The following is a 22476-nucleotide window of genomic DNA, read 5'->3' on the forward strand; positions in this document are numbered from 1 at the left end:
CCGGTTTTCTACTACCTATGGTACTGTCGCTATCATCGTGTCTCTTTTATTTAAACGAACTGTCTTTAATCAATCAATCAATCAATTTAAATCAGTTGGGGTGTCTGAGGTTTTGAGTGATACCGGAAACACGGTGTATGCCATTAATTTCATGTTTATGAAGTATAATAGCCTGTTGTTACCTCTGTTTAATTTGTTTTTGTTTCTTGTGCATTGCTCAACTTGCGCATCCAATACAATAATGCGTTTAGGATGTTGTTGAGACTGCCGCGTTTCTGCAGCGCGTCGACCATGTTTGCAGAGGCGCGCACAGATGGCTTCGATGCTGTGTAGCGCAAGAAAACTGCCTCACTGCTTGACAGAGTGCGCGGCAGTAGCAACAGCATTCTAAACATGATAGCAAAGAAGCTAGATTGTCCGCTGTTATGGGCAATCGACGACTGGTCTGGCTCAGTCGGTACTGACCCTGCCTGCTAAGCCGCGGTCCTGGGTTCGAATCCCGGTAAGGGCATTTATTTGTGTGATGAGCACAGGTATTTGTTCCTGAGTCATGGATGTTTTCTATGTATATAAATATGTATTTATCTATTTAAGTATGTATTGTTAGAGTAATTATTTATTAATGCCTTATTTTGATTTATCTTACTGTCATTTATGATGAAAGTATTAAAGAATATCAATTGACTAATAGTAGTCACTGGGTTTCCGCCATGTTGGAATGTTATAAAAATGGCGGACAAGCAGTGACGGGGGTCAGTTCGAGTACAGACGAGTAGTAGTGAAGAAGTCTTGAATTATTTATTGTAAATTGGTTGTTAATATGTTTGTTATAAGTGAATAAAGTAAATGTGATGGTACAAGTAATAGTTTTCATCATCAACCTGGTAATATCCCCAACAGTTCAGAAGTTGGACGAAACAAAAATCGATAAGATTTTTGCCACGCCACACAAGTGTAAGGTTTTTTTTTTTTTAGTCAAAATAATGTAACGGATTTATTTAACGAAACGTGCATTTAAATTGCTTTGGTAAGTGAGACATGTATTATATTTATTTCTTAAAATTAAACTTCATGTTCTGAAACTGGTTTGATAATCTACCCTCATGGCAGTATAAATTGATGAACTCTCATTATTGTTTTATTTAAAAGATGACTTACTTTTGTACCTAAAAATCTTTTTACAAAAGGTGTGTAACATTACATTGCCCATTAGTTATTGAAACACATAAATCTGATAACTATATGACTAGTATATTCTGGATACACAATAAGCGCCGTCATATGATACGTCATTCAGTTTGTGACAGTAAAATTTCATAAATTAATTGGCATAAGGAAATCGTGGAATTATGAGTAAAGTAAATTTGTATCTTATCAATAGAAATAAAGTTCTGATTAAACGACTGCTTTATTTAACGATGCCTCGAGTTGTTAAACACAAGCCATTTTATGTTGTTTCCGAAAAGTGGTGTAATTTATTCCAACGAGGCAATTGTCCTGCTGTTGTATTCTGTTATTATAATATAATTATACATATTCGAGCTTATCAAGTTATACAGATCAGATAAACAATTAAACATTCATGCTGAATGAAATACGCTGTGTAAAATATGTTCTCATAAAGTACTTCAATAATTTAATCCCTCGTGTCCGGTAACACAAGATTGGTAAAAATTATGTATACTTATGAAAAGTTGATCTCAATTCAAACTGAGAATTATAATGCAGTTCTTAATTTTGATATTTAATGCTTTAAGTACGATTTTGAACAAAAACGATTCCTGTTCATTTGCAAATACATATTTAATAGTGAATTTAACATATTATATTAACCGTTAAAATTGAAGTTGTGCAATTGTGGGTAGTTTAATTCTGTTAAGTACTGAATTTAAATAAACAACTTTGATAATAAGGTTGCCAATCCCTGGTATGAATAATGGAGAGTAAGTTGTATCTCTAATCATCTTCAGATATTTTATGATAACTCGTTATAAAAATGTTTAGCGTTTTAAAGTTTTAAAACTCAACGAATTGTAATGTGTTGTTTTTCAACGTTTTATTTCACGAATTGGACTGATTGATCTCATTTTGATTGTTGACGGTATGCTACCACATTTATGAATACTATTTTATAATGGCCAGTGATGGCAGAATTATTTAATCAAAGTAACGTATAAAACAAAATTCTTCGCATTTTACCATGGTGATCATGAGTGATAATTCGATGGGAAATCGAAAAATTACATCTATGGTGTGAATAAATATCATTAAGACATGTTTCAGACTATTAGTAAATAAAGTAATATCTGTTTGCTTCTTAAGAATAACGATTCAATCTTGATATGCTTATATATTATGGTGCATGTGACATGACATGGGTGATGGTCACATGTAGTCATATGTAGAGTCATATGTAGAGTCATATGTAGAGTCATATGTAGAGTCATATGTAGAGTCATATGTAGAGTCATATGTAGAGTCATATGTAGAGTCATATGTAGAGTCATATGTAGAGTCATATGTAGAGTCAGTCATATGTAGAGTCAGTCATATGTAGAGTCAGTCATATGTAGAGTCAGTCATATGTAGAGTCAGTCATATGTAGAGTCAGTCATATGTAGAGTCAGTCATATGTAGAGTCAGTCATATGTAGAGTCAGTCATATGTAGAGTCAGTCATATGTAGAGTCAGTCATATGTAGAGTCAGTCATATGTAGAGTCAGTCATATGTAGAGTCAGTCATATGTAGAGTCAGTCATATGTAGAGTCAGTCATATGTAGAGTCAGTCATATGTAGAGTCAGTCATATGTAGAGTCAGTCATATGTAGAGTCAGTCATATGTAGGTCATAGAGTCATATGTACGCGTAAACTCGAGTATTTTGGCCCCAGTATAAAATAATGACTTGAACCAGGGTATTGCACAATGAATCGTATCTTGTGGAATAAATGGTTGACGCACGCGGATGGACGTGCGGGATTTAGAGCGCGTGGATGAACGTGCGAGATTTAAAGCGCGTGGATGAACGTGCGAGATTCAAAGCGCGTGGATATACGTGCATAACATTTAAGCACGTTGATGAACGTGAAAGACTTTCATTTCAACCTTTATAAATACATGAAACATGAATATAAAAGTACAACATAAATGACTGTGCCTTAATATCAGAATGTATATTATTTGCGACTTTTGATTGGATAAAGCAGTACAGCAATAATTACATATTTATCTTTTGGCTACGTGTAATACGTGTATCCAGTTCTTTACATGTTTTATAGTCTTAGGTGATCAAGAATAAAGTAACAAAAAAAGAGACTTTATTGATAACATATAAAACTTATTACCTAGCAGGTTTAGCTCGTAAAATATTAAAAGTGAAGTACTTAAACTTTGTATCGGTTATGAAGAGACCTATTAGATTTAAAATAAAATCGTTACTAACGACTAGTTTCCCTTTCATAGATAAAAGAAATAAATTGAAAATGTGCAATTTGAAATCTAGAGAGCAAACATTAATAATCTTTTGTCTTTAAATTCGCGATAGCTCTTCATGAAAAGAAAATATATACTTGCTTTATGTGTGAATAGATCTTTTGATAATTAAATGAATTGCTTACCACTTGCGGCTTGTAATCAGCGCGAATAAAGATACGTCGGATATCGTATTTGGTTTTTCATACGACACGGTATTTATAAAAAAAAAGAGATTATGTATATAATGTCTGACGGGTGTCGCTATTGTTGACCTGTAACCTAAATAGTATATGTACAAAGAGTTTTTCTATTTCGGCATACTATTGCATCAATCTTAGCTAGTACCTAAAATAATAATAACAGGATAAAAAAAAATAATAATAAGGACCTACACCGTAGTCGTGTACTTGCGATTAGTCTTAAATGGTTGCGTAATATAATATGTTTACGTTACAAATGGTAAATATTAACTAGGCGCGATATTTTATTGACAGGTCATTTGAGTATTTAAAGATTCTGTAAATGTGTATGATATATACATCTGAAAAATCTTGAATATAATTACTCAGTATATATAAACAGTAGATATATTAATAGGCGATGACAATAATTTAATTAATCATAACGACTATCGATACATTATGACTTATTGAATTGATTACCGAACCATAGTCGTTTTACCATAATTTCGAAGACAGTCGAAATTATGTTCCTAAAGAAAGTGTTGCAAGTTTCAGATCAAGGACCGAGGAGCGTCCAGGTGAAAGGGCCAGGGTCTGGTATTCGTTTACCACCCAGGAGTGCCCAGGTGAGAGGGTCGGGGTGTAGATTCACTTCCGACCCAGGAGTGCCCAGGTGAGAGGGTCAGGGTAAAGATACCTCTGTTTCGATCGTCCACCGTGGGTCCTCATACGCTGGCATGGTATGCGAGCTTGCGTCTGGCGGCGCAATGTCCGGCGTCCGTGATGAGCAGCATCGGCAGCACTATCCAGGCTGACAGAGCTTGGGTGGCCCATGATGCTGTTGCAGCGGACGGGTACATCATGTTGCCAAAGCCCGTGGCGGCACGGGAATTTCATTCAATCGTGTGATGAGGTGGTGATGTCATAAAACCGTGTAAATGTGTTCTTTTTGCTTGTTTCGCGAGTGAAGTGTGAAGTGAAGTGTTGCATTGTTTACTTAAATATGTTTATAACTTGTGAAATTAATTTAATTATCATAATTTAATTAGATGTAATGAATTCAATTGGATGTAATGAATTTAATTAGATGTAATTAATTTAATTGTATCGAAGTTAATGTTATTCATATATTTATTTTTCACGGGCTTTCAAGGGGCACGGGGTTTCAAGAATATCAATTGACTAATAGTAGTCACTGGGTTTCCGCCATGTTGGAATGTTATAAAAATGGCGGACAAGCAGTGACGGGGGTCAGTTCGAGTACAGACGAGTAGTAGTGAAGAAGTCTTGAATTATTTATTGTAAATTGGTTGTTAATATGTTTGTTATAAGTGAATAAAGTAAATGTGATGGTACAAGTAATAGTTTTCATCATCAACCTGGTAATATCCCCAACAGTATATCGTCGCTTAGCACCCATAGTACAAGCTTTGCTTAGTTTGGGGCTAAGTTGATCTGTGTAAGGTGTCCCCAATATTTCTAGACTCAGAGGACGAAGTCACTTTTAATTATTAATTATTAAATATTACTTGTTCAATTTTGTTACTAACATAGATAATAAGCGACTTAAGTAACACATTTCTTGGACCATTTGATGTCTGAATTAAATAAATAAATAAAATAACATTAAATTAAATTACTTGTAAACTATGTCAGGTGTGCAATAAAGAGTAGTATTGTATTGTATTGTAATAGTTGTGTGACTACTTGAAATACAAATTTAAATATGTTCTATGAAAATAATTTAATTTGTTCTTAGAGAGCGAGCGATTTATAGTTAATTGCTCGGCGACAAACTAAATAAAAAATAAATAAAAAATTAACCTAATTAACCTATAATTCATTTATTAAAAGTCCACTAGACGACACAATCGAAGCCATCGAATAAAGCTAATAATTGGCTCTATTATTATTATTGGCCATCATTATAGGTAAATACTCTATAAATATAATACTATAATTAGGGGGTTCGAGCGTGACCGATATCAATAACAATTATAATATTTTGTTTGTTATTTCTACATCATTAATATCATTAAATCATTATTCAATGTACCTAATTTTTGTCTTGTAATGCCATCGATCAAAGTTAAGAACATAATCGCACACATAATGTATCTGACAAAAGCTACAGCGAGGAAATGCGGCCAGCATCCTTGGTACAATGCCTCGACACCCTTTTTCAAGTTAATTTTAAATTGTAAAAAATCCTGATGAGGATTTCTCCTTGTCTACGGGGTGAGGGCCTGGAGATCTGTATTACAGGCTCACGCCTAGTTCAGTCTCCAGTCTCTCACAAAGGGTAAAAAACTAAGTAGTTGCTAACTCCATTTTCTTGTAAAATTGTTTTCCCCTCACTAGCTCGGAAACACGTGTTTTGTCCTTTAATACTAGCGGGTAAAAACGCATTTTATCCACTAGTGGATAAAGTAATTTGACCTTAAATATAGTAATTTTTTCTGCTTTAAAATTGATAAAAGCGAGTGAATCTAGTGATGACGATGATTTACCACCTGTGGAACTGGAAGCAGTGATAAACGCGTTTTTTGCGTTGTTATTTCCTCGCCATAGTGAGGGGGAAAAGTTTTGTGTTACACTCGGGTGCAAATGTATTTTACTTCTCGTGTGTTAAAAAACTCGCAAGTTCAGGATTCTATTCTCGAACCACTCGCTTCGCTCGTGGTTCAACTACAGAATCCTTTCAAATGCTCGTTTTTCAATTCCACACTCGGCGTTAAAATACAACTTTGCACCCTTGTATAACAAATAACTATTTTATGTATCCTTTGTGATGTGAAAATAAATGAAAAAAAAAAATGTTTGAACAATGATCATATTAGTTTCAATATATAAATAAAGCTAGCAAATATATAACTTTAATTTTATACAACACACTCATTAAAAAAAAATTCAGTTGAATTGAGAACCTCCTCCTTTTTTTGAAGTCGGTTAAAAATGAAATTATTTTTAGAATCCATATAAGTATACGGCGCAAACAAGTTTACCTACCAAAAATACCTGACGGTCATAAAAAATGAATCTGAAAATGATATACTTGAATAAGACTAAAAAAGAATACATAAAATCCATATAAGAAATATTACGTACATACCTACTGTGTCGATAATTATGTATAGGTACCTAATACTCATGTTTTCAGTTTCTATTTGTGACCTCCTGTAATTATAGCTAATTAATATAAAGTATTGCTATTAATATTGTACTATAAATAAACATATTATGAAGAAGTAAATTATTATGTTATATGGTAGCGTTTCGGTACGGAAACCAGTGGCCTATAATATACCCAATACTCATGTTTTCAGTTTCTATTTGTGACCTCCTGTAATTATAGCTAATTAATATAAAGTATTGCTATTAATATTGTACTATAAATAAACATATTATGAAGAAGTAAATTATTACGTTATATGGTAGCGTTTCGGTACGGAAATCAGTGGCCTATTTCACAATAAAGACAATTGTAGCCCGACAGTGACACTTTGCCGTTCATTGCGTGTTTAACAAGGAAATATTGACGCTAATAATGTTACCTATCAAACCAAAAATAGGGCACAGAATAGGCTAGTTTCCTATACTTAAAATAAAATATTTTATGCAGTGCACGAAATAAAGCACCACATAATTAGAAGAAAAATGTGGAGAGTTATTATGTTTAAACATAATTTCTACTTAATAAGCTCAAAAGAAAGATATAAAGTAAATGAATTGACCGTGACGTCACTCCTCAGTATTTCATAGTAATTCCATATTAGCAAATCGTTTTGACAGTTCTTAAAAATAAGCTGATTTGACTAGTAGGAAACTAGCCTATTGTGAGTGTTAAGTGTTAATGTCACGGATGATCCAAGCAGCATCCTTACGACACTTCGATTTACCACGTTCGTGGCTGTATAGCCCAATTCGAGAGAGGATCCCTCGTCCGCACACACGGCAGGTGTATGCTCCCCCAGATGGGCGGGGGTTAGAGGCCTGCTCGTGACGCCTCATGCGTTTATCATTCAAGGAGGAGAACCAGGCATTGTCGTGCTTGGATTGACCGTCATGGACAACACGGCGCCACGTGGGTCGGTCTTCGGCCAGTCGCTGCCACTGGTCATTGTGACCATGTCACGCTTCACGAAATCTTTAAAGCGCAGCATTGGCCGCCCGACCGGTCTCTGCATCTGCAACCTCTCCCAGCAGGATTTGAAAACAGATGTCATATAGTATTATATGGTATACCTAGTACCTACTTGTTTATTTGTTTATTTATTACAGTACATCCACATCATATGTATTACATCTTACACAATTGTTTTAATAGCTTAAGGTTCTCAGTCTGATACAAAATGTCAATTAAGGAGTACATAGCACTCTCCAAGTATGAATCTGGGAACGAGATCATAAGAAATAGGTGAGTAAATCTACTAATACTACTAGTATGTACATAATTTACAATATTGCTATTATCCTAAAAGTAAATACTATAAAAGCTGGAGTGATCCGCATGGTCTTATGGGCTAGCAAATTTTATATTCTACACTGCTTTTATAATACTTTGGTGAATTAAAGTAAACTTACGTAATACAAATATAGTTTAATACAGACCTAAAACTACTCTACTTGTAAACGCAGACACCATATGTTTAAAGACACGTGAATAGTTAATATACACTGTCTTAATGAATTTATTCTGACAGTTGTCGCTAATAAATGTAGAACGTATTTCATTAATTTATTGACAAAGCTTTATTTAGTAAGTAAAGTAACCTAACCACAAAATTATAATTTTGAAAAAACCCCCGACCGCGACATAGTAGACCGATTTTCATGAAACATGGCTAAAAACACTCCCGATTAACTCACAGAGTTTTATCACATTGCGGTACCTATTTGATGGCTGTGCAAAATTGTATTTCCTCAACAGCCAGCAATGTATCTAAAATCGGATGAGAGTTCGCACGCCGCCTAAATCAGGCCTTATGTTCGTGGTCACGGGTAGACTGGCGTGGAGTTGTATCAACATCTTCTAGCCGTAGCGAGTTTTCTGAACTACCCGCAGTTGCACATTTAAATGTAAGTGTTCACTAATGAACCATAAATGTAACCATACACCTGCGATAGATGTTACTTCAATTGCTGTTGAGAAAACGGGCTTTACAATTAACTCACACTAGTGTCAAAACTACGACATGTCAATCGCATATCGAACACACAAAGCCCAATTATTAACAGCAATGGATGTAACATCTATCGCAGGTGTATGGTGTTCTTCAGAAAAAAGTTACGAATAAAAAAAACTAACTATGCTATTCTGTTTCCTATACTGGACCTAACTATACTCTGTCCAAAGACTCTGTCAAACAAGTCTGTCAGTAAATAAGAACAAAGAAAACTATAGGTATCCTTTTCTTTAGCACCCTAAAGAAAAGGATGCATAATTATATACTTTTATTTGTTCTTATTTACTGACAGACTAGTTTGATAAAGTATATATGCCGAAGTTAACGGAATTCAATAACAACACGGTGTATTAGAGGTTTTTTTATGGGAATTACTGGTATTCATTTGAACTATATTTTGTCATGAAAATCAAACGATTGTATTCTAATTATGTCAATTACCAGCTACCCACGTCTATCAATTAATAACGACTATGTCGTTTCACGTATATTTATTATAATTGGCTTTAAGACGCTACAGGAGGGGTCAATTCTACGTACAAACGCTCTCGACTATTTCCTCCTTGGTTTTTAAAGATAGAGCACTGATTTTTTGAACACAAATTATTATTATTTTTACCCGGGACCGCGGCGTAGCAGGCAGGGTCACTACCGACTGCGCCAGACCGGTCGTCAAAAGGTAAGAATTTTGAATGGCAGCATTTTGTGAACATCAAAGGAGTGAGCCTTCTGTACTTGCACCATTATATTATTATATTCTGTGGTATGACTACATACTAAACTGACCACCTGCCTGGCTTGAAATGACATTAACACCTTTCGTGAAATTTTGAACCAGAGACTTCCTACTTATCAGTACTTATCTTGGAGATTAAAAACCCTAGATAGGAAAAATATTGATACTTTTGAGATGTGGTGCTGGAGACGGACGCTCAGGATACCATGGACTGATTTTAGATCAAACTAGTCAATACTGCGAGAACTGAATATCACCAAGCGGCTCTCAACTATTTGTCAGGAGAGAATACTCAGGTTCTTCGGGCATATCATGCGTTCTAACCAGCACACTCTCCAAAGGAACATTATGCTCGGCAAAGTCGAAGGCCGACGCTCCAGGGTGGAATACCGCGAAGGTGGGCTGACACCGTGAAGAAAGCTTGTGGTTCCATGTAGATGGCCCTAGACCGCGTCAAGTGGAAGGAAATCACTGTTGGTCACGATCCTCAGCCATGAGGAGGGAACGACTGAGAAGAAGATTTATCTAAAATTAAACTTTTTTTTAAATACCAAAACAGGCAAATGGAAAGCACACTGAGAAAAATTTGCATTGTGAATTTAACAAGTTCGACTTGTTGCGGTTTATCCGTTTGAATCAGCCAAACGTATGTTTAAAACAATATGTGTCAGGTTGTTTTTATAAAATCGACTTGTTGATTCAAATATATTGCCGATTCAAATGACAAGTAGCTTGTTAGACTTATATTGACCGGGATATAGACCGTGATTACCTTTTTGATTTTTGTCGAGCTCCCGATATTTCGACGCAGTTGCATGCATCATGATCACGGAAAACTGACGAAGGCGGGTGGATGTTAAAGTTGTATAGACAGCGCGCGATCTACCCTCCTTCGCGCGCGTCGGCTGCGTTCACTTTCAGCGTTACCACTGGTCGCGTTCACACTCGATGGTCTGTCCAAACACACTATACTCACAGTGTCACTACGTTTGTTCAATTCTGACTTCACCGGTTTTTTACACAAACAAATCACTGGATTCCATACATTAGATAGTTTGAAGCCATCCTCACGATTGAAATTTTTATATTTGTGAATCTCAATGGCTTCTCTTACCAATCTCGGTATGTAGTGGCGTTCCGTCGAAATTACCTTAGGACTATGCAACTCGATCCAATGATTTGCACCCGACTCAATGAGATGTTGAGCAATAGCAGACTTGCGAGTATCGTTCTTTTTGACTGCAGCAATGTGTTCTTTAATTCTGCAGGCAATAGTGCGCTTGGTCTGCCCTATGTAAGAACTGCCACAACTGCACTCAACTTTGTACACACCAGGTTTTTCCAGAGGAAAATTGTCCTTAGGTGACCGCAAGAACTGTGCAATTTTCCTGTGTGGGGTGAAGATAGTTTTTACAGAGTAATTGTTTAGTATTTTAGAGATCTTATCTGTCACTCCCTTTACGTACGGCATAAACGCTGGTTGTCTCTCTACGCGATGAGTGAGGTGCTTGGGTTTTGCATCCCGTTTATTAACGTTAACTCGGTAACCATTTCTCCTCAGGACTCTCTGAACATGGTTCAACTCCTGTACAAGATGAGAGGAGTCACACAAAGCGTGTGCTCGATTGGTTAGTGATGTTACGACCGAGTTTAACTGTCTGGGATGATGGTGTGAGCTCGCATGCAAGTAACGATCTGTATGCGTAGGTTTCCTATAGACAGAGTGTCCCAGCATGCCCTCGGCTCCAACCTTCAAGCTCACATCAAGAAATGCAATACCCCTATCTTTTTCCATTTCCAATGTGAACGACATGGATCGATGCACGCTGTTCAGGTGTCGTAACAACAGATCAGCTTCCTCCTTGCTACCCTTTATTACGCAGAACACGTCATCCACGTACCTCTTCCAAATTTTAACGGGAACTGGGGGCGCAGCGAGGGCTTTGTGCTCAAAATGTTCCATCCAGATGTTAGCCACAACTGGTGCCACTGGACTGCCCATCGCTACTCCCTCTGCCTGTATGTAATATTGCCCGCGAAACAGAAAATAATTTGTAGTGAGGCAGTGTTCGAGAAGCTTCACGTATTCTAATGGGATGCCATTCTCCTGCATCATATTTCGTACTACCTCAATGCTGTCAGTTACAGGTACATTAGTGAACAGTGACTCTACGTCAAAACTGACCATCACTTCATCTGGTTCAATCCTAATGTCCTGTACAATCTCAATAAAATGGCGAGAGTCCTTCACATACGATTTAGTCAGGGACCAAACGACCTATTTTACAAAAAGTCGTCGACATCTCTTCTAAATACCTAAAACAGGTATGGATGTGTTCCTCGTTATCTCCAGATTACGAATTGACCTGTTTTAGTTTAAGAAGGGGGGGACGGGTTGAGAAAAAGGGGGAGAAAGATGGCGGCCCACCATCATAGATATTTATTCACATCTCGAGTCCTATGGCACCAATCTGTTCGTGCAAGGTGTCGTTTGAAAGCTTATTAAACCTACTTTAATTGTTTTTAAATAACTATACTCTTAAAAGTAACCGTTTACGAAATATTTGAAAATATGTGTTTTTTTATCGCGCATGAATTGCACAAGTACTTGAAAAAATGCGTCTAACTCAATAAACAATAACTTTACCGCAATTGATGTTATTATAAAATTTTTGCGTCTATTCATGATCTTTCTAAAAATATAAGTTTCATTGGTATATGATAATATATAACCATGTAATTACGAATTTGGTTTAGCAGAAGTCACTCTGCCCGGTCGCAGAAATGGGCGCTGACCGTAGTAAAGTATTCAATATTTTAGAGGTCCTATTTTACGGATCCATATGCGAGAGCTATCGTTTCAAAGCTAATTAAACCTACTATATTTTTTTATAAATAACTATAGTCATAAAGGTAGCTGTTTAGAAAATATTTGAAAATATGTGTTTTATAGACCATGTCGCACAAGTACCTACTGGTAAAAAATGGTTCTTAATCAATAAACAACAACTTTTCCGGAATTGATGTTAGTATGAGATTTACGCGGAATTTCGTGCGCTTTCTAATAACATAAGTTTTATTGGTGTATGATATTATATAACCAAGTAATTACAAATATGGTTAAGTAGGGGCCACAGCGCCCGGCCACGTATGGATGCTGACCGTCGCCAAATTTTCTATATTTTTCAGATCCTATTTTATTTAACAGGAATCTTTTGAAAGCATATTATGCGTACTATCATTAGTTCTCAATAATTTTAGTTGTAACTGTAGTAGCTAACAAAATATTTGAAAATATGCATTGGAACCGATGTGAGTAAAACATGCTTCTAGCTCAATGAATTATATTTTTTTCCGCAATTGATATAGTTAATAACAAAATAAACGGCGAAATGTATGACCTTTTCAAATAATAAGTTTTGTCAGTATTGCATAAAGAATTAATGTTAATTTATCCATCATACTCACTGCGCACCGTCATATACATGGATGACCATTTTCGTTGCCGTTTTCATAATTTTTAAGATTGTATCTTGGTGCATGACCAATAAACAATAACTTTACCGCAAATAATGTTATGATAAGATTTACAGGACATTTCATATGCTTTCTAAAAATATAAGTTTTATTGATGTATGATATTATACAACCAAGTAATTACGAATTTGGTTTGCAGGTGTCACTGCACCCCCGTGACGTAAATAGGTGCTAACCGTCGCCTAATTTTATGTATTTCTCAGATCCTATGTTAGCGATCAATTTGTGAGAGGTATCATTTGAAAGCATATTATGCGTACTATCGTTACTTTTTAATAATTTTAGTCGTAATTGTAGAAGTTTACAAAATATTTGACAATATGTGTATTTTTACTGTATATGAATAGCATTCGCACTGATACGAGTGAAACATGCTTCTAGCTCAATAAATTATATTTTTCCGCAATTGATATAATAACGAAATGAACCGCAAAATGTATGGCCTTTACAAAAAATGAGTTTTGTTAGTTTTGCTTAAACAATTAATGTTAATTTGTCCACCATACCCACTGCGCACGGTCAATCGTCATATAAACGGATGTCCACCGCCGTTGCCTTAATTTTTTTATCATTTTACAGATTTTATTTTACTGATCAAGTAAGTAAATTTGATACGTGATAGATTATATTTATTATGAATATACGATTAGTGAAATAAAATCTGAAAAATCATGAAAAAAGGCAACGACGGTGGACATCCATTTATATGACGGTGCGCAGTAGGTGAGCTGAACAAATTCAAATTAATTGTTTATGCAATACAAACCAAACTTATTTTTTGTGTAAGTCATACATTTTCCGTTTATTTTGTTATTATTTCAATTGCGGAAAACTATAATTTATTGAGCTAGAAGCGTGTCTTATCAATGCCAATGCTGTTCATGCACAGTAAAATACACATATTACTAATCAAATATTTTGTAAACTTCTACAGTTTCGACATGAAATATTAGAAATAAAGATAGTACGCATAATATGCTTTCAAATGATACCTCTCACAAATTTATCAGTAAAATAGGATCAGAGTAACGTAGAAAATTTGGCGACGTCAGTCAGCACCCAATATCGTGACAGGGCGAAGTGACACCTGCTAAACCAAATTCGTAATTACTTGGTCATATATTATCATACATCAATAAAACTTATATTTTTAGAAAGCGCATGAAATTTCGCGTAAATTTTATAATAACATTAATTGCGGTAAAGTTATGGTTTATTAAGTTAGAAGCATTTTTTATCTGTATATGTGCAACTCGTGCTCGAAAAAAAAACTCATGTTTTCAAATATTTTGTAAACAGCTACCTTTATAACTATAGTTATTCAAAAATAATTATAGTATGTTTAATTTTCTTTCAAATGATACCTCTTACATATGGATCTGTAAAATAAGAACTTAAAAATATTGAATACTTTACTACGGTCAGCGCTCATTTTTATGCGACCGGCGGAGTGACCACTACGAAACAAAATTCGTAATTTCATGATTATATTATCACTTACCAATAAAACTTATATTTTTAGAAAGCTCATGAATAGTCGCGTAAATTTTATAATAACATCAATTGCGGTATCGTTATTGTTTATTGACTTAGAAGCATTTTTTTACCAGTACTTGTGCGATTCATGCCCGATAAAAAACACATATTTTCAAATATTATGTAAACAGCTACCTTTAATACTATAATTATGTGTAAACAATTATAGTAGGTTTAATTATCTTTCAAACGATACCTCTCACATATGGATCCGTAAAATAAGACCTCAAAAATATTTAATACTTTACTACGGTCAGCGCCCGTTTATGCGACCTGTAGGATAACCCCTGCCAAACAAAATTCTTAATTACATGGTTATATATAATCATATACCAATGAAACTTATATTTTTAGAAAGAGCATGAATAGACGCGAAAATTTTATAATAACATCAATTGCGGTAAAGTTATTGTTTATTGAGTTAGACGTATTTTTTACTAGTACTTGTGCAATTCATGCGCGATAAAAAAACACATATTTTCAAATATTTCCTAAACCGTTACTTTTATGAGCATAGTTATTTGAAAACAATTAAAGTAGGTTTAATAAGCTTTCAAATGACACCTCGCACGAACAGATTGGTGCCATAGGACTCGAGATGTGAATAAATATCTATGATGGTCGGTCGCCATCTTTCCCCCCCTTTTTCTCGACCCGTCCCCCCCTCCTTAAACTAAAACAGGTCAATTCGTAATCTGGAGAGAACGAGGAACATATCCATACCTGTTTTAGGTATTTAGAAGAGATGTCGACGAAAATCGTGAAGGAGACGACTTGTGGCCAAATTGGCTCTAGACTAATTCCGTCCGCCCAACCAACTGTTGCAGCACCTTCGCGACGTGTTTTGCCAAATCGTACGTGGGTGAATCAATCTGACTTACAATGGGCCGTAAGGGAGAATTAACTTTGTGTATTTTCGGCAAACCATATATTTTAGGCGATAGAACATTTCTGGGTCGCAATAGAAACTTCACCGTATCCTCAGTTAATACCTGTTCACACTCCTTGACCAGTGTCAATGTGGCACGATTGTACCGGGCTGTAGGATCGTAATTTACCTTTTTATAGGTTGCTTCATCACTCAGCAGTCCATTTATCTTGCTCTCATAATCGCTGACATCTATAACTACTGTGGCATTGCCCTTGTCTGCCTTCAAGGTCAAAATTTCAGGATTAGACCGCAGGTCGTTCAGAGCTTCCCATTCCTCCTTACTTATATTACTCCGAGGTAGTTTTGCGTGCCTCAGGACTACAGCAACATCTTGTCGCAATGCGTCAGCATCATGAGTTGGGATCTTATTACGCCTAATTACCTCTTCAGTACTTCCTATCACCTCTTCAAAAGGTATACGCTTCGGAGTAGGAGCAAAATTCAGACCCTTCTTTAATACATTAAGTGTAGGCTCTGTCAACTCAGCGCTGGATAAATTGATAACCGTTCGAGTTTCATTCGAGTTATCATAGTAGTCAGCGTTATCCAACTTGTGAGCGACTAACTTCTCAAATTTACGTTGATGTTTGCTGGCGCTTAATTCACGTGACCTCTGAGCGCTCATGAACGTAATTCGATCACATGTGTCGAAATCATCTTTTGACAACACACCACTACACTTAAGATGTAAGCAATAAGACTCACACTGCACTTTATCAAGTAGGTACCGACAATTACGAATAGTCCGTCTTAACAACTTTACACTCGCACTTTGCAGAATACTCGCGGAACCAGGAATGTCCGGGCGAGGTTTTATTCGCACACACACGGGTATTACTTTAGCGTCGCGACATTTTGTTAAAAACAAAACCGACGAAACCGACGCATACAGATCGTTACTTGCATGCGAGCTCACACCATCATCCCAGACAGTTAAACTCGGTCGTAACATCACTAACCAATCGAGCACACGCTTTGTGTGACTCCTCTCATCTTGTACAGGAGTTGAACCATGTTCAGAGAGTCCTGAGGAGAAATGGTTACCGAGTTAACGTTAATAAACGGGATGCAAAACCCAAGCACCTCACTCATCGCGTAGAGAGACAACCAGCGTTTATGCCGTACGTAAAGGGAGTGACAGATAAGATCTCTAAAATACTAAACAATTACTCTGTAAAAACTATCTTCACCCCACACAGGAAAATTGCACAGTTCTTGCGGTCACCTAAGGACAATTTTCCTCTGGAAAAACCTGGTGTGTACAAAGTTGAGTGCAGTTGTGGCAGTTCTTACATAGGGCAGACCAAGCGCACTATTGCCTGCAGAATTAAAGAACACATTGCTGCAGTCAAAAAGAACGATACTCGCAAGTCTGCTATTGCTCAACATCTCATTGAGTCGGGTGCAAATCATTGGATCGAGTTGCATAGTCCTAAGGTAATTTCGACGGAACGCCACTACATACCGAGATTGGTAAGAGAAGCCATTGAGATTCACAAATATAAAAATTTCAATCGTGAGGATGGCTTCAAACTATCTAATGTATGGAATCCAGTGATTTGTTTGTGTAAAAAACCGGTGAAGTCAGAATTGAACAAACGTAGTGACACTGTGAGTATAGTGTGTTTGGACAGACCATCGAGTGTGAACGCGAACGCTCGAAAGTGAACGCAGCCGACGCGCGCGAAGGAGGGTAGATCGCGCGCTGTCTATACAACTTTAACATCCACCCGCCTTCGTCAGTTTTCCGTGATCATGATGCATGCAACTGCGTCGAAATATCGGGAGCTCGACAAAAATCAAAAAGGTAATCACGGTCTATATCCCGGTCAATATAAGTCTAATGAAAATAACCGTGAATCATTCAAAACTCTTAAGTAGCTTGTTGTTTGCACCAAAGAGCACGTAGGCGCTATTTTAACCAAAAAACTTGTTGAACGAACATGAAACCTGGTTGTATTTTCTCTCAGTGCAGTCACCGTAACCTACGGACGCCTGCAACTCAAGTTGTGTTACCACTTGTACACTCCTTTTTTGTGCTGAAACCGAAATATATTTGTAGGTGTACCCCATCCCTAAGGCTAGTGCTTTAAATGTGTAAGGAAATAGCTCAATCTGAGCATTGGCCCGGTGCATTGAAAATTCCGGGCTTAACTACCTCCACCTACCGCCAATTTAGACATTAACTGTTTGACTTAGTTACTGATAGTTGGTAACCGACTATTTACTTGATTTAATTTAACAATGTACCTATTGACATATTCAACTATAATTACCAATATATTCATTATACAACATATAATAATTATATGTAAATAAATTGTGACGTGTAACAATATGTAACAATACTAGTGTTGAGTTCCTCACTCGTGAGGCACCTCATTTGTACCACTCATATTGTTAATTTGTCGCAGTACTTCACACGGCAAAAATGTATTGCATCACACTTCAACTCACCGCACCTCATTTTACTCGCTTGTGACAGTCGCAACACAAACACCTCACGCCTCACAAAGCATTCACGTACTTCAAATATCACAAAAACGTCAAAACTCATCATCCACACGCGCGCCTCGCGGCCCTCAAATACTCGCTCGCAACAGTAGCAACACAAACACCTCATTCCTCACAGATCATGCACATACTTCAAATGTCACAAAACGTCAAAAACTCATCATCCACTCGCGCGCCTCGCGGCAGACGCGGCCCTCAAACTCCGTCGCGAGAGTCGACACCTCAAATGAAGTGATCAACCACACGTTCAGTTTTCGAACTACAGACCTTATGGCCGGGACAAAAGGTCCACCGATAAAATAAAATGTATCGTTTGACTCGTTTGTACCGGAAATCGCTTTGTACCGGAAAGACAGAAGAGGCACTGTGACAACAACACTTCAAAAATCCTTTCAAAGTGAAACAGATAGTTACGTTTACCATAAGAGGGAGTGAGACAGACACACGCGGGCTTCAAATTTGTCTCACCAAAAATACGTTACACATGACTCGAAAGAAAACAATCTTATGCGCCGCAAGTTTTCATACATTTTACGCCTTTTTGATCCCAGGATAGTTAACTTGCTCGCAAAAATCGCGCGAAAAATCAGACGATTTCGCGTGAACCACATCTTTTGTCTCTGTCGCATTTGTGAAGTCATGAATAAATGTAGCTGAGATGCAAAATGTTGTTTTTCGCGGCAGGTCTTCATTTTTGAATTTTTTGATAGCTATTATTGTGCTAACACATTGACCAGTATAACGTGATCTACCGCAGCAATAGAGTTTGTATGGCTATTGTTATGTGTAATCAGGGAGCTCTCTTAGACTGGACGTTGAAATGGTAACTCAAGTGTTTTGAATATTCGGAATACCAAGCATACCAACACAGAGGGCCAACCACTGAGAAGATGCGTTTACGAAGCTTGCTTAAAAACAATTACAAGATTACTGACCGAAATATAATATAAATTATGTGAAGCATGGTAGTTTAATTAAGTATTTAATCAGTAATAGAAAGAATAATTCATTTCTTAATTCAATAGAATGATAAATAAATCCGACACGAAACGTAATTCACAGGCGGTTGACGTTGACAGTAATGACAGTTTACAGAAGAAAAGTTAGTTTGTACGTACTTAGTTGCATTAGCAATATTTGCATAAAGTTTAGTTTTGTCCTACAGTGATAATACTAATAAATGAGCCAAAATGTAATAATGGTGACAACTTTTACACAATCAAATATACCTGTGATTCTGCCTTAGTGTCATTTGTGTGCAAAAAAATAGTGAAACTGAACTGAAAAGACTTACCGGCGTCGCGAATGTTGATGGTGTTTTTAATTACTATCATATTGCTTTTAAAACACATGGAGTGGTAGGTTTGTTATTTTTATGTAAAAGTGGTACTAATTATAAAACAATACGAACTTTAGTTTGTTTTAAAACATGCAGTTTTATGGTAACTATGTTAATCAAAGTATGTTATTATTAAGCTGTTAATAATATGAAACCACTGTAATTTGTAGCAGTAATTTAAATGGAACAAACTGTAAATAATATTATTCAATGGCAAAATTAGACCCAGTTCCATAAAAACATCAAATTAAGTTGTTATGCAGGCCTCTATGACAGTCCTTGAAATATTTTTTAATTTTATCTATTTTCTCTTGTTAAATGTTCAAGTACTCATTATGACTAATGAAATTTAGTATGTATAAAGGATATTTACCTAGTACACAACTACACATACTAGTTTTTGTTGCCGATGGATTTTGTCAAACAGCCGATGCTAGAAATTATATATATATACAGATCAGTACCTCACCTCATTTGAAGTAAGACATTGTAACACCTCATTTTTGGAAATGAGGTACTCATACAAACTCATTTGAAATTGATGTCCTACCCATCACTAAACATTACTATAAATAAATGAGTATGAGTACTTTTCACCACACTCGCACACTAAATGTGTTATTGCACGCAGGCGGAGCGGGAGTTATACAGAGTGGGGCCTGTAACAAAGGCGAATAATTGAACTCTAGGCTATTCTCCTTATACTGATCAACATTTATTCGGCGACTTTTAAAAATAACTTGTATTTTGATTTTTATCACCCTTCAAAGTTTTTTATAAGAGGTAATGTATTGCGAATTCTGTTAAGTCTAAAGTGTGAAGAAAGTAAAAAGCAGGACCAAGACTAAATTTAGCGACTGGGCTACGCCGGATATTCATAAGACAAGACGCCAACTCTACGACTTATACGATTTAAAAGCCACTGATAAAAGGCCGGAATTTCTGGAGCATGTTCGGAATTTTTCAAAATCTTTTAAGATGATGTGTGTCGCCGCGAAAGCTAATCACTTGTCTAAAAAGATCCTAAATTCTAGTGATAAGGTTAAAACTGCCTGGCAGGTGATCGGCAATGAAACTGGGAAACGTAAAATGAAGGATCCGCACTACAAGCTACGAATTGGTGACGCTTTAGTAAGTTCCGACCGTGAAGTGGCAGATCATTTTGAGCAGTTTTTCTCGAATATACCGGTAGAAACAACAAAGTCTCTTAATTCGTCGCCAGATGTCGCTGAAGAAATTTTGAAGAGAAATGTAGCGGAATGTACAGAATTCTTCAAATTTTCGTATATCACTCCGAACATAGTTCTTAAGACTTTTAGATCACTGAATTTAAAGAAAACTGAAGATCTATGGGGCCTGTCAGTCAAAGTTTTGCATTCCATTATTGAATCTATTGCACCATATTTAGCTGAGATTTTCAACAGATGCATTGATGTTGGCACTTTTCCAGATATTATGAAACATAGCAAAATTATCCCGTTGTTTAAATCAGGAACGAAGACAGATCCTACGAACTTTAGGCCGATTTCAATACTACCTGCATTAAGCAAAGTGTTTGAGAAACTTATTTTAAATCAACTGCTGTCGCATTTCAACAGAAATAAACTGCTTGATAGCAATCAATTTGGTTTTACCAAAGGTCGATCAACCACTGACGCTGGTGCGGTACTCCTAAAGCACATCTTTGACGCTTGGGAAAAAGCTCAAGATGCTGTTGGAATTTTCTATGATCTGTCCAAGGCATTTGATTGCGTAGATCACGAAAATTTAAAACGAAAATTAAGCCACTACGGGATAAAAGCCGGTGCCCTCGACTTAGTCTCATCATATCTGTCGGATAGGACTCAGAGAGTAGTTATTAATGGAACTCATTCGGCGGGGTCCCCGGTAGCCCTCGGAGTGCCTCAAGGTTCAATTCTTGGTCCCTTCCTCTTTTTAGTATATATTAATGACCTACCCACTCTTGTTAAAGGCAGACATGATATAGTGTTATTTGCGGATGACACTTCTCTTATATTCAAAGTGGACAGGAAGGAAAATAGCTTCGACAGTATTAATGATGCCCTATCAACTATAGTTAACTGGTTTACGGCAAACAATCTACTTTTGAACGCCAAGAAAACCAAATGCATCAAGTTTGCGTTACCTAACGTCAAGCAGATAAATAACAGCAAAATCCAAATAAAAGGTGATACGCTGGAGTTTGAAGACCAAACTGTTTTCCTGGGAGTCACTTTAGACTCAAAACTGCAATGGCACGCACATATTGCTACTTTAGCTAACAAACTTAGTTCAGCTGCCTACGCAGTAAGGAGAATCAGACAGCTAACAAACGTAGAGACGGCCAGGCTGGTATACTTTGGTTACTTCCATAGTGTTATGTCGTATGGAATTCTGTTATGGGGTAAAGCCGCAGATATTCAGACGATATTTGTGCTGCAAAAGCGAGCTGTACGTTCCATATATGGACTGGGCGCTCGAGCTTCCCTAAGAGAGAAATTCAAAGAGGTGAACATTCTTACCTTTGCCTCTCAGTACATACTTGAGAATATTATGTATGCTAGGAAAAACATCCATGAATACAAGCTTAACAGTGATATCCATAACTATAACACTAGAAAAACATAAACTTGCCGTGCCCTTCCACCGTCTCCGTAAGGTTTGTACGTCTTTCGTTGGGAACTGTACACGTTTTTATAACAAAATCCCCATTGATGTAGTGAACTTGCCACTCGGCAAATTTAAGTCACATGTTAAGCGCTGTTTGCTAGGTAAAGCTTACTATACGGTAAATGATTTTATAGATGATAAAAATGCCTTTAAGCCAGTAGCTTGATTATGGTAGCAGAAGTTTGTAATACAACCGTACTAGTATCCAGTAAAAATGACACAGCGTAATTTTTCTCATGTGATTGTATTGTATCATTAGTTATGTTAGTAGGACGCTTAGAGACCTTATACACCTCTAAGATTTTTGTTTTCATTATTGCGTAGTTATATAAAATTTATTTAAAGTATGATAGTACACTGACCCTTAGAGA

The 22476-nt window shown here is 36.5% G+C and overlaps 1 protein-coding gene across 1 annotated transcript; it reads right to left on the bottom strand.

Moving 5' to 3' along the window:
• Nucleotides 1-188: 188 nt before the first annotated feature.
• LOC125233143 lies at nucleotides 189-16853 on the bottom strand. The gene is made up of 3 exons (XM_048139025.1): nucleotides 16537-16853; nucleotides 11271-11595; nucleotides 189-325 (listed from the first exon to the last, which is right to left on the bottom strand). The coding sequence occupies exons 2-3, from the start codon at nucleotides 11578-11580 to the stop codon at nucleotides 189-191; spliced, it is 447 nt and encodes a 148-aa protein (XP_047994982.1). The 5' UTR covers nucleotides 11581-11595; nucleotides 16537-16853.
• Nucleotides 16854-22476: the final 5623 nt, after the last annotated feature.

This window comes from Leguminivora glycinivorella, chromosome 1 (assembly GCF_023078275.1).
Source record: "Leguminivora glycinivorella isolate SPB_JAAS2020 chromosome 1, LegGlyc_1.1, whole genome shotgun sequence".
Taxonomy (NCBI): Eukaryota; Metazoa; Arthropoda; class Insecta; order Lepidoptera; family Tortricidae; genus Leguminivora; species Leguminivora glycinivorella.

Excerpts from the sequence above, each read along its gene's own strand:
- LOC125233143 (XM_048139025.1), bottom strand. The coding sequence starts at position 11,580 with ATGGGCAGTCCAGTGGCACCAGTTGTGGCTAACATCTGGATGGAACAT. Across the intron at positions 326-11,270 it reads GAAACCTACGCATACAGATC|CATCGAAGCCATCTGTGCGC; the intron begins GTTACTTGCATG and ends TGCGCTACACAG.